Raw genomic sequence first — 13,555 nt, forward strand, 5'->3', positions numbered from 1 at the left:
TTGATATCAACATGAGCAGGTATTGTTTATTCCTAAAATATCCTCAATATAATTAAACATACTCGCATTGATGCTTATTACTTAGATATACAGTCTTAATATGTAAACTGACTTTTGACTACAAAGCTACATTTTTATTATTTTCAGTAGAAATGGTTGTTTGTGAACCTCCCTCTTCTCAAACCCTTTGATGTTAATTTGTTTATTTGAATTGTACAAACAGTATGTGAAGGAGTGCCCTGAACTCAGTATGAATACAGCATATAAAATGGGTTGACAGTGACACTGACAGGGGAGCACGTGTACAAAAACTGGCCTTAGCAAGATTTTTAGCTTTCTGATTAGTTGGCGACTAAAAAGTGGGAGTGATTTTCTCTTCTTTTTTTTCCAAAGCGGCCTCGACTGGAGTTCTGCAGGGTTCAGTTCGGATTCAGTTGAGTTATGCAGCGACATTTTCCCGTAGGCAGCAGCAGCATGGAGCCCAAAGTCTGAGGTAAAGTAACACGAAAAACTCAAGATTCTTTAAGACAAAAAAAAAACGAAATTCGTCACTTGATAATTGTTTTAAAATGTTGTTATTACAGGTGGAGTCTTTGACATGTGCAAATTAGCTCTTAGCTAACCCGCAAACCTCACTTTACTGACAACCTCGTTTGCTAGCTAACCAAATGGCAACCTTTTTTTGAACAAGTTATTTATACATTTTTTATTTATGACAGTACAACAATGTCAACCCTTTATAAAGTACATTTATTTTTGAAACGTTTGACTTTATTTCTCCTGCTTTTATTCGCAAGAGGATGGACTCGTGCACGAAACCTTTGAGCTACGAGCTGCTGGCCGAAATAGGAGAAGGCTCCTACGGGAAAGTGTACAAAGCCAGAGAGCTGGGCGACAGACAGCGCCTCCTGGCGGTCAAGAAGTTCAACATTCCCCAAGACAATCTGGACACCGGGATCCCTCCCTTCATGATCCGCGAGGTGGCGCTGCTGCACAAGATGAAGTACTTCAACCACCCAAACATAGTAAAGTGAGTTATGTTCTTGCATGCAACCAGTTTCCAGTTTATAATGTTCAACCAGATTTGATTTGATTCAAATTATTTTTCGAACATTTAAAAGAAGAAGCAAAAATGCCATAGGCCAACAGAAAACATCAATATGATACAAATAAAGCACAATGCGGTCTACGATTGTCAAACACTTGATAATTTGGATTAAATATCCGAAAAGGAGTGGGAAGAAGTATTTAAAGGAATACTTCACCCATACGGAACTGGCGTTCTATCATTATAAAATCACTATTATAATATAATGAATGAGGTTTTTCTTCCCTCAGTCTACCCTTGGTCCAGCTGTCCTGTTATTCCTAACCCTACATGTTAGCTGAAGTGATGTCACATTAGTAAAATTTGTAGTAGTAAAACAGTGATACCATAAAACACTATTTCTGATGAACCGATTTAAAAAATGTTGGCACATTTTTACTACATAGGATCTCAGAGTTCAATACACCTTCATATTCCCACCGGTGAAGTAGGTCTTTAAAGGAAACCAAAGGAAGTAGTAAATATTCAGTATATTCAAATACTCAAATAGTATATGAAGTACCTTATAATTGCACCCTAAGTACAGTTGCTAGATGAGCTTAAAAAAAATTGCCTACACATACAGTACACACATTGATTTTTACAATATAATTTATCTGTAATAAAAAAAAGCAGTCAGTCACATAATCAGAGCTGCTCATATTCACTTGACAGTGCATGATGTGTGTTTTTCTGATCCTGTTACGGATTTAAACATGCAGGCTGCTGGATGCGTCTGCTGCACCGGTGGGTCGTAGCTTGGACCTCACTCTGGTGCTGGAGTACATAGACCAGGACCTGTCCACCTACCTCTCCAAGGTGCCTGCTTCTGGACTCAGCCAGGACTGTATTAAGGTGTGAACTCATCATAGTATTACAAGTGTTTACATTGGTCCAATTCATGTGATGTATTTTCCAATTACTTATGATAACCTCAATGTCACCATCTAGCACAAATGCTGTAATATAATAATTATATCTCGTGACATTATTTGTTTATGAGAATCCCCTTAATGTTAACAAATGGCAATGTGTGATGTCTTTGAGATACTAAGAGTGAGGACACATCAGCAGTGAGGGTCAATTTTCATTTTCTGCACTTTTTCAGTCCAACAATTGTCACACATTCAGTCACAAAAAATCCAATCTCCCAAGGATACAGGTCCCCATTTTGCTCTTGAGACAGAGTAGTTAATGCTGCTTTTTTCTGTGTGTGTATGCAGGATGTGATGCACCAGCTGCTGGAAGGATTAGACTTCCTCCATTCAAACATGGTGCTGCACCGCGACCTCAAGCCAGAAAACATCCTCGTCAGCAGCCGGGGAGAAGTCAAGATCGCCGACTTTGGACTCGCACGCATCTACACCTTCAATATCGCTCTCACTCCAGGTGTAAGTGAGGCCACACACACAAACACACACACTGGAACCTCATTGACCGATGAATAGTTAATTAGATGTTATTTGATGTGGACATCCCAATTACAGAACATTAAGCAAACCAAATGCATTGTTTAGTGCATTTCTTTTACATGTTAGTTTCTCAACACATGTCCACAGGAAGCTTTTTTTTTTTAAGATATTTTTGGGCATTTTTTCAAGCTTTATTTGACAGTACAGAGTTGAGATGGGGAGACAGAGAGAGAGGGGGGATGACCTGCAGTAAAGGTCCACGGGTCGGACTCGAACCCGTGACCACTGCAAAGAAGGCCGGAGCCAATATGGTACGCGCTCTATCCACTATGCCACCGGAGCGCCCCGACAGGAAGCTTTTTAAAGAAAACAATTAAAGTAGAAGTAATTAATCAGGGATAGAAAAAAAACTATTTAAGGCTGAAAAGGAATTCTAAACTGGTTGTAACACTTGCAGCGTGTTGGAGACGTTTCTTTCTTCTATATATTCTGCCTGTTCTTTGGCCTGGGGTGAACATTTCTGTGTATTTCTCACTGTTGTGGATCAGGTGGTGACACTGTGGTACAGAGCCCCCGAGGTGCTGCTCAACTCTGTTTACATGTCCTCGGTGGACATGTGGAGCGTTGGCTGCATCTTTGCCGAGCTTTTTCTACTGAGGTAAGGAGAGCTGAGTCTTGTGTGTTGAGATATTTGGCTCTAGAGAGAGTTTCAAGTCATTTGAGAGGCAAAAAAACATTCTCTGACGTTTTTCAAAAATAGAGGGAAAGTTTCCATCTGACAAGTATTTCCCTACAGACCAATGTTTCAGGGATACACAGAGGTGCAGCAGCTGCAGAGGATCTTTGAGTGAGTATTTATTTCTGTCTCTTGTGTCTATAATGTAGATTGGTATCATCACGATGATAACCTTTTGTCTCTCTGTGATTGGCTGCTTAGTCCATTGCTTTACTTCCATGGTTGCGTTCCGAATCGCATACTTTCTACTATATAGTATGTAGAAAGAAGATTTAGGATGTCCCGATTCTTGTGGCCAGATTTAGGATGGTTAGAAGTACCCGGATGTCTTACTTCATGTGGCCAAGATTGTTAGTGTTGAAAACTGCATCCTATTTGGGCAATTCTGACCCACAATCCAGTGCGCACGTGAAGTGACGTCACATCGACAAAGCCTCCATATGAAAACAAACGGGGATGCGACGGATATAAAAGCAAGAGGCAAGATCAAGGCGCAATGTTATGATGAAATAAGAGAGTAAAGTATGTCCCAATAGTATGCCTACTGCATCAGGGCTCAACGCTAAGGTTTTTTTTCACTTGCCCGGTCGGGCAAGTGGGTCTGAATTCTACTTGCCCGAAGTCAATTTTGACTGGCCCCTATAAAAAAAAAATTCTATTAGTCGTGTTCAAATAATTGTTATATTCGCTCTTTATTGACAATGTATAAACAAATCATGGGCAGTATTATAGATGAGTTAAGGGTCATACTGAAAGTGGAGGCTATTATTCAAATATTATTTGAGTTGGAACATTTGTAATCTTTTTTGTTTCTAAACCTACAATAACTGCAAACGAGACATGTTTTATGCAAACAAATCATGTAAAGAACTTTAACAGCACTTATTTTTATTTGTTTTACCTTATTCCTTTTACAACAGCAATTCTTTAAAACTTATTTCTTTTTTTTTACTATAGGCTATTATTTTAATGTGTGTATGAGTGATTTTGATTTGATTCAAAAAATGTTGGCTCAGGACAGGCCGTGTTTTGAACTCTTTTCCAGTAGCTTACTTTTAAGCTTCCACTGCCTGAAGTCAGACACCTCTGGCCCATTTATTGAGATCTATGCAGGCTGTAAAGATGCTCCTCTGATAACTGTTGCTGATGTTTGTGTTGAACTGCACATTAACTGGGAGTAGGCTACTAGCAGCAGAGCTAACGTTAGCATCCTCGCTACTACTAGATTCACGTTGGATGCATAATGCATTTAAAAAACGCGGATATTTTCGCTGCTTTTCAGACGGTCGGGGTCGACTTCACTCCATTTATAATTTACTTGTTGGCTTTTGGACTTTCTGTCACATCAACCTACTGCGTGTAGTTCTCTTCTCTACCTCTCTAACTGGGTGTGTGTGCTCACCGATGTTGTGCCGAGTCTGCGTGTGTATGTGTGTGTATCGGCGGTGGAGCCCCGCCCCCCCTTCACAAAACGGAGCAGAGAGGAGAGGAGAGATGCAACGTAGCAGACACTACGCGCACACAAATGAGCGTTAATGTAATAATTAGCACCAGTTAAATATGAAAATAAACCATAGATAGATTACTTGTATTTGGCGATTCAAAAAAATAAAATAAGAAATATGATTTTTTTTTTATTATTCAAGAATTTCAGCGGAACCTCCCAGTTGCCCGGTCGGGCATGCCAGTTGTCATAGTTACTGGCCCGACATGGCATTTTACTTGCCCCGGGACGTCGGGCAATCCTTATTGTTGAGCCCTGTGCATCCTAACTAGATTATTTTTATCGTCGGATGTAGTATGTAGAATAGAAAAAAGAAAGAGTATGCGATTCGGAACGCAACCCATGTTTCCCCAGGGTGATTGGTTTGCCCTGTGAAGAGGACTGGCCCAGAGACAGCCCTATCCAATACTCTGTCAGCTGGGGACCAAAAGGCTCCTGCACAAATCTGCTGCACAACCTGGGACCGGATGAGGAAGACCTACTTAATGTGAGCTGAGTAAATATTTAATTTAAAATTAAAAATGTAATTTTACTTTTTCAAAAAACATAAAAGCTTTGTTATCCATTCAATGCGAAATACTAACAAAGAAAAGTGCATTTTGCATTTTCCTCCCTCCAAATCCCCACCGCTGGAAAATAAATTATAATAACAAAAATATTAAAAAGATTATACAGAACATACAAAACAAACAACAAATAACCATAAACAAACTATATGAAACTAAAGTAATAGCAGTAATAGCATAACATAGGAAATGGAAAGTTTAAATTTCACATTGATGATTGAACAAAACAATAAATAATAGTAACGTACTGCAAATACAGTACAAATACACTTATTTTCTCCACATGCAAAAACCCCATATGTTCTGCAGTCCAAATATTTAAAGTTTTGATCTAATGATTTTACTAAATGAAAAAGACGATCAACAATTCTGCAATTCTTGTGATGGAGACATGACTGTCTGTGTCGGATTTCATGTCAGTTTATCCAAAAGCTGGATAATTCTGAATTTACAAAAATCTAAAATGTCAGAGGACCACGAAAGTCAGTAAGATCCATCCTCTGGAAAGCACGAATGTCGGGTCTAAATTTGAATGTCAATCCATCGAAACAGGTGCTGAGATATTCCAGGCTGCACCAAAGTGTGGACGGAGCAGAATTACTATCCCTAGAGCTCTGCTGATCGCACGTTTAAAAATAGCAAACGTTTGCCGGTTACACACAAATCTACAGCACATTGCATTTCTGAACCACTAGATGTTTGTGTTGTGTTCTTTGGTTCCCGGTCAGAGAAGGTTGGTTTAAGATGAGAGTTTTTTTATAGCAGGAAATTGTGATTTCAAACAACACAGATTTCAAACAGAAATTTTCTCAGAGTTGGTTCTAAAGTGTGACATCTTTTTTCACCTGCAGCAATGTTTGGCATTCAAACCGAGCAGTCGCATCTCCGCCGCCAAAGCCCTCGCTCATCCCTTCTTCATGAAGCACTGAAGATTTCAGCCGAATGCCGAGTGGAAGAAGAAGATAAAAAAAAAATACTCCCATTGCTGCTTTGTTCAGAACGTGGACTATGACAGTTCACCAGCATCATGAGAAACTGTGGTCGGCTTCATTAGCACACGGCTCTGATGGCACAAGAAAAAAAATCACAAAAAAAAAATGTATTTGATAAGCAAAACTTACATTTTGGAACGTTTTATAGTTTTATACATTTTTAGTTGCATTCATTTCTACACTTGACATGCTTTTCCTCTACATGTAGTGCTTCTTTTTCATTTTAGTGTTTTTGCTTTAAACTGCTGACAACACTATTATGAGCACCTTTTTGAGTTGATAAGTTGGTTTATGTTGCTTCACCGATGCTTTTTTTTCTTTCATTCTGGACTTTTGCACACACTGGAGGAAATTATTATTATTTATTTCTTTCTTTTTAATTTTGAGAAAATATTTATGGTGTAATCACTGAACCAGATTGCACCTGTATTAATGTATTAATGTTAGCATTGACAGAAGATTTTTTTTTACACTGAGTTACACTGTTCATTAAAGAAGCATTTCTATAAATATTTGTACCTTAAGCCCGCCTCTGCATTTGATGGTGACAACATGTTCTGTATTTTAATATTTTCTGCCTCTGTGCTTGTGTGAACAATTACTTTGAAACGCCACATTAGCAGTTAAGATAATGGCTGGATCAACAGTTCTGTTCCATTGCAACTGCATAGTCTGAACAGAAGGGGGCAGTATTGATAAAGTTAGGAAAGAGCCAGGAGCAAAGGCAAATACATGTATACTACGAAATAAACATTTTAATGGGACTATATTTTTTTGGTCCGCACTTAAACGGTCAGTTAACCAAACAAATAAAAAAACAATTCACCTCTAGGGATATCTGGCTGTGTTATCTATTTATTTTTAACATCGTACTAGCCTAGGTACATACAATAGGAGTTATGTTAAAGCAGGAGACAAAAGATGGAACATGACGGAAAGACATTGGTAAATTAATTTCAAAAAAGTCTTATTCGTTCTTAAATTTCGGTTATAGTCAATTTCTACGGACCGAATTACTAAATGTAATATATTTATGTTATCCATATATTAATTTGTGATCATTTAATTAGACACAACTTAGGAATTTGCATCCTAAGCAAAATGTAAAACTATATTTGAAATAAACCTATACAACCAAACTAGACTGTTTAGGTCTTGAGTGATGTATATATTCTTTTAAAGAAAAAAAGAAAACGGAAGTGAGGTGAACCTGATGTTTCTGAAATTCATGAGACAAAAGCGTGGCTGCTTCCTGGACAGTGGAAAGGACGTCCCGCAGTTCGTCTATCTATTTATACTCACCCTTCTTAATACGGAGAGCGCTCCACAGCTGCGACTGTGACTACATTTGGAGCGACCAGTGGGGAGGGACCGCCGGGTTGAGGAAGGGCAGTGGCACCACTCATGCCCACTTCACATGGCGTGCAGTGCACGTAAGTACACGTGTGACTTTATTCTACATTACTTATCTTTAATAACGAATGTACAGGTTAGACATCTGACTAGTCGGCGGTTGGGAGCAAGTCCTGAATATTTCATTACAAGTCACTTGTTTCGCTCACTCATCTGTTTTTCTGTTTCGTGCAGTGCGTTTGCCATGGAGGTTACGGTGTTCAGTTACTTAATGAGCCTTGTATGTACAACATTGTATCCAGCATTGTGTAAAGACAGTTACGAATTGGCAGTTGTCATGTTTTCCGGTGCCAGAAATATGTTTTACGCACAATTTACGCACAAATTACGCACGAATGAAACGGCTACAATCCATATCCATTTTTGTGAAAGCCTGTTGCTGTATTATTGCTTGTGTTGCTTATTTCCAAGTAGACTTAATTGTGAGTTGTGCCTTTTTGGTTGACTGCTTCATTTCTGTTTTCCATGGATGTCTATAAATAAGTAAAATGTACTCATTATCAAGTGTTTTAGTAGCCTAAACACGTTGGTTGTATGATATTCTATACAACCATGTGTCTGGACATTAACAAAGGGATTGTGATAGTTAAACTATTCGAAGTTTGACGCTCTGGGTGGAGTTTTCTCGTAACAAATGTAGGCTATGTGTGTCATTTGAAAAGTGCCATCACAGCAGGGGGTCGCACCCTGCTGGGAGCTAACAAGTGGATTATGTTGGTTACATGAGGAGAAAGCTTTTCTTGCTCTCTGCCCTGGTGCCACATTCCTTTTAATGTAGAGATCAGGCACAGGCATAACAGTGACTGTGCCAGCTGCTGATGTCAATTTCACACATTACTATTCTCAACCCTGGACAATAGGTGGTTATGTGAACCCATCCTTATTCACAATCATATGGCTACACACAGGCCTTTTGTACTCACATATTCAGTGGAAGTCTGAGAATTTGCCCTTAAATGGTGGTGCTCCATGGGGGACGTTTATGCAGGTGTATATAGCCCAGCCAGGACAGATGTAATTGGTCTGAGGCTTATTGTCCATGCGTTTAATCGGGTTTACTTTGCTGCGGCTGGAAGCTGACGCCCTCTTGTTATGATGCATCTAACATGTCAGCACTTTGAGTGAAATCACACTAGTACTAATACTAGTACACTATAACTATTCCACACACAGGTCTGTAATGCTGTGTTGAAAGTGTTGTTGGTGTTTTTGAACTAAGTGGAACATTTGAATTTATAGCCTCGGCTCAGCCTTTTGGTTAACCATCGGGACATTTTGATTTGAATGTGATACAATTTGATTTTTGAAACTTTCTATTTTATTTATGTTTATTTTGCGCACTGTCCACAATATACAAACTGGACAGAGAGCACAGTCAACAACACAAAAAAGGTAAACAATGTTACGTGACAAAAATAATGGCAAATTTTCCTATTAAGGTACAAATTTGCTCAAGGTGCAATGTTTATCACAGTCCCTCCAGCAGCATATAGCTGGGTGACTATCACACAATTGTTGAAGTTTAAGAATGGGTCCTGTGTGCTGCTCATCCGCCCGGCTTTATCTCCAAGCCGGTGTCAACAAGTGTCATTGGATTAGAAGCCCATGATCCCCGTTGAGCTTCGGCGGCGTTCGACAATCCTTCCGCTTGTCACGTGACTTTGACTTAAACAAAGTGTTTTGTCACTTTCGAGTACCCGTGTTCTGCTAGCGGGAAAAACAACATAAAGGAGCTGTGGAGTCAGTGGGGCCTGGGGGGATGCTTGTGGCTTGCTCTCTCTCTCTCTAGGAGGTGAGTTCTCCTGCATACATTTTTTTTTTGTTCAGCGCCGCAGACAGACACACATTCAAGTTCAACCCTTGAGCTCGTTGTCTCATGTCAGGATCACTGGAAGTAACAGCTCAGCTCATTAAAGCTCCCTGCGGTGTACTCATGTTGCACCTACACTCTTAGTTTATCCAATATGACTTTGTAGTATCTGTACATTTCCGTTCTTTCTGACGGATAAGTGACAAACCTTAACCTAGAATTTGACATACATGCTCTTTTGTGTCATATATTCACTCCAGATTTGGTCCCGGCAGTCTAAGAATAAACAATGAACATGTCAAAATAAACTTAAAAGTTGGATCTTTTACTTTGAAAAACTGTTGCCAGCCACCACCACCACCACCACCACCACCAGAAAGAAGCATTCAGCCCTGGTCTATCTGCTGCACTAAGTCTGTGGCTCTCGGCCCTTTTGTTCTGGTCCCTTTGTGCTTCCGGCTGCAGGAATGCTGACATCCACAGTTTTAGAAAGCACACACACTTACACACACACTCACACAAACACACGTTTAGGTTTGTCCATATTTGTTGTGAGCACACACGCAGTCTCGCCCATTTGTGAAAAGAGATGATGGTTAGCTGCTGTCTTCAAATGTAAATGGTGTCATATCAGTAGCTTACTATTTATATGTGGTTCACTGCCTCAGGCTTTGTTGCTGTTGTTTATTCCCTTCCAGGCAACCATGTAACCATCTGGGACTATTTTGGAGCATCTATGTGTGCACGTTGCCCGGGGGAACATGCCATAATTCAATTTATAACATAAAAATATATTTGAACAAATTTAGAAATGTCGCTAATTTTGATTTGACCTCTGTTTTTTTTTCAAACTGACAACATGCGCTACATTGACACACAACACACTGGTAAGGCGGCTTGTTGTATAACATTTGAGCAAGAAAACCGTGACTAGTACAGCTTAGGTTACATCCAGCTGCTTTGGAACAGACCAGTGAGGCTGTGCCATGGAGGCCTGCACCTCCGAATGGAGCTGAGCTGCTGCTGCTGAGGTGTTGAGTTTCGGTGCAAGGGGAGATTCCTGCATGGCCCTGCTGGCTGGCATAGGTCATCTTACATGGACTCAGGCGAGAGGATGAGAAGGGACTGAAATGAAGGATGCAAGATTAGAAGACTGTTAATATATATACTGAAGGTAGTAGCAGCTCATCCATGTTTTCGTGGACCTTTCTAGTAAGGCTAGGCTTGTACGGACTTCTTCAGGGTACACAAGTGATGTGAATGTGTTGTGTTCCTTACCTGATATTTGTTTGCTTATTATTTTCAGGGGCAATGTCTCCCTCACCAAAGAACGGATTGTTCTGCGACCCCTGATTGGTTGGACTCCCAGCGAAGAAAGCCTTTTTAGGAACCAAATGGAATATGATATTTTTTTCTGTAGGAAAGTTTGGCTCTCTTAGCTGAAAATCGCACTCATTGGAGTAGAATCGGCTGAATCCTTCTTAAAGGGAAACATGGACGCCGTGGAGAACCCGGCCCTGGAGCCCAGGTCGGAGCGGATCGCTCGCTACAAAGCGGAGAGGAGGCGAGAGCTGGCAGAGCGCTATGGCAACATGGAGGAGCTGCCTTCCAAGTGGGTAAGGAGGGACGGGAGAGAGGGCCACCACGAACCGGCCAGCCAGGCCCACAGAGGGACACTCAACTCAGACGACCTCGCTGAAAGGGTAAACGGGAGGACACCCGGGGTTACCAATGGATTAGAGGCAGATCCTCTGGCAGAGTCCAACCACTTGAGGAGGTGAGTGAGAGATGACTACAATGAATGAATGGGCTTTTTTTTTTATAAACAATGTTTTTTTTTTATAAGAATGAAGTATGCAAATTCCTCTGTTTACTGACGGTAAGCTGGAAACTCCACACATTCTGGGTGCATGGGGACATACAAAATGTCAAAGGATGTCAAAGGGAGCTTAAAGGTGGGGTTGGCGATTCTGGAGAATGCTTGTTATCAAAATCACTATTTTTGTCAATGTTAGTGAATTTCTCCTCCACAATCTGCTACCTGTATGTGTGCTAAAAACAAAGCTGGTGTTAATACACAGCCGAGGCTCTGAACTTGTGCATATTGGTAGCTACGGTGGGCCCCTTTTTTGTTTACCTACCCTTTGTTTACATACCAGTTTACAAAGCCTAGGATGTGTATTAATTAACACAACAGATTTTTCTGCGTACAATCAGTAGTGGATTGAGAGGAGATATTCACTGATTTTGAGTGTTAGAAGTGTTCTCCAGAATTGCTGACTCCACCTTTTGTCCAAATACCAATAAAGCAAGTATGCATCATATGCATACAGGTGGGTTTTGATCTCTTCTTCAGGAGCATGAAAAACAGTCTGTCTGACCCACTTCCAGATCCACCAGTTGCTCTGTGGCCTTTGCTGGCCTTTAAGGTCTAAATCAGTGGGTCCCAGCAGGGAGTTTTAAAGCCAGTCTGATTCTTCTTATGCATTTGGTTGCCACTCTCTCCCAGCCTGACACTTTCCTCCATGCCATGGTGTGTGTGGGTACTGTTTCTTGAGGCTTGGAGGATTTCTGGAACTTGAGACTGGCCTCCTGTTTACCGTCAGCAAAAAAAATAAAGAAAAAAACAACAACATTGGACCTTTCCTAGACCTGAGCGGCACGTTTTATTTGTCAGCTGTTGTTGATAGTAAAGTGGCTTAAGTGGATACGCCCCCGTTATTGGGCGTATAAAAGCACTGGATTTTTTAATGAGGCATCCTTAGGACCTAGTGAGGGATTTTAGCCTATATGAGCCCAGCAGGGATTTTGAGAAATCTGCATACAACAGTGCTAAAAAATTATCAGTTTTCTTGAGTCTTAAAAAAACATTGATGGTAGTTATGCCCTTTTTTAGCTCATAAATCAGCTTAATCTGATCTGTAATTTAACCAAGCCACCTGACTATGAGGGGAAAGGTTCAAGATTGTTATTTTTTAGATTTTTCAACGTGAGTGTTCCATCCTCACCCCCCCGTTCCACCCTCCACACTCCCGTCCCCCTCCAGGCAGGGTTGCCCGGACTCTGCCAGCATGCTGAGTGGGGAGGGGTGTCTCCTGGTCCCCCCTGGGCTCGACGGCCCACAGCTCCACACGCGGGTGTCGGTGGGCCAGTTGAGGAGTGCACTCCTGCGGCAGACGGGGAGCGGAGCGCAGCCAGAGAAAGCGTAGGGTCACCTGCATGCGTGTGTAACCTACCACATGTGTGACAAAATGGAAATGGAATGTCTGCATGGAATGAGCTGCCAACTGAGCTTAAAGGGGAAATGATATAGCAGGTGTATGTGCCTTGGATGTTTTTAATATGTATGTGTTTGTGTGTTTTTTTTTCTCAATGTAGCTATGTTTCATATGTGCTTGTTTAAAAGCCCTTCTAGGGACGAGCATTGGAAATTAGCAGTAGATATTAAATGCTGTGTGGCTGTACATCTGATATCTATTGTCTATGTGGTAGCATCTTTCCCTATCAAATAAACATGAAATGTTGGCCGTAACATCTTCTTATTCCCCTTTCCTATGTTTTGTGTGGATACCAGTTGCTTACCAGTTTCCTCTCTGGATCTGGCCATGAAGCCGGGCTCGGAGGTTGCTCGGCGACGCACCCGGCGCTACCTCCCTAATGGTGGGACAAGTGGCGGTCGCAAGAACAGCGAGCGCTTCAGGACCCAACCCATCACAGCCAATGAGATGGAGGAGAGCAGCGGGTAGGGAGCTGTGTATTGTAGTGAGTGAATGAATGATTTTTTATTAACGTGGCATGCCAATAGTGGTCCATCATCCCACATGGTATTGCATGACACAGCTTCCGGTCCAATATCCACAGACAAGATACTGTACTTGGCACAAAATAAGAATATAGGAAAAACATATTACAGCAGCCACAACATGACAGTCCAACCCCTAAACGCATAAACTGTCCTACTAGAGCCAAGCATTTTGTATATGAAACAAAACTGTTACCAGTAAACAACCATAAATAAATAAACAGAAAATGTCA

At 41.0% G+C, this 13,555-nt stretch overlaps 2 protein-coding genes across 6 annotated transcripts in view; both read left to right on the top strand.

The window, feature by feature from the left end:
• The first annotated feature begins 424 nt into the window (after positions 1–424).
• cdk21 (cyclin-dependent kinase 21) lies at positions 425–6,431 on the top strand. Its single transcript, XM_080044196.1, has 8 exons — positions 425–493; positions 798–1,030; positions 1,810–1,942; positions 2,311–2,478; positions 3,048–3,157; positions 3,296–3,346; positions 5,094–5,226; positions 6,157–6,431. Exons 2-8 carry the CDS (start codon positions 801–803, stop codon positions 6,232–6,234), a joined length of 903 nt encoding a protein of 300 aa, XP_079900322.1. The 5' UTR covers positions 425–493; positions 798–800; the 3' UTR covers positions 6,235–6,431.
• Positions 6,432–7,657: 1,226 nt separating this feature from the next.
• svilc (supervillin c) overlaps positions 7,658–13,555 on the top strand; it is a 31,853-nt gene continuing 25,955 nt past the window's right edge. For 4 of the 5 annotated variants that reach the window (XM_080044752.1, XM_080044754.1, XM_080044753.1 and 1 more), the window contains exons 1-4: positions 7,658–7,730; positions 10,827–11,297; positions 12,567–12,725; positions 13,095–13,262. In XM_080044752.1, coding sequence (XP_079900878.1) covers positions 11,014–11,297; positions 12,567–12,725; positions 13,095–13,262 — 611 coding nt within the window. In that variant the 5' untranslated portion in view covers positions 7,658–7,730; positions 10,827–11,013. Of the gene's footprint in view, positions 7,731–10,826; positions 11,298–12,566; positions 12,785–13,094; positions 13,263–13,555 lie in introns of those variants that run through there. The other variant, XM_080044756.1, reaches the window with a different exon arrangement.

The sequence above is a fragment of the Ammodytes marinus genome, assembly GCF_949987685.1.
Source record: "Ammodytes marinus genome assembly, chromosome: 16".
NCBI lineage: Eukaryota > Metazoa > Chordata > Actinopteri > Uranoscopiformes > Ammodytidae > Ammodytes > Ammodytes marinus.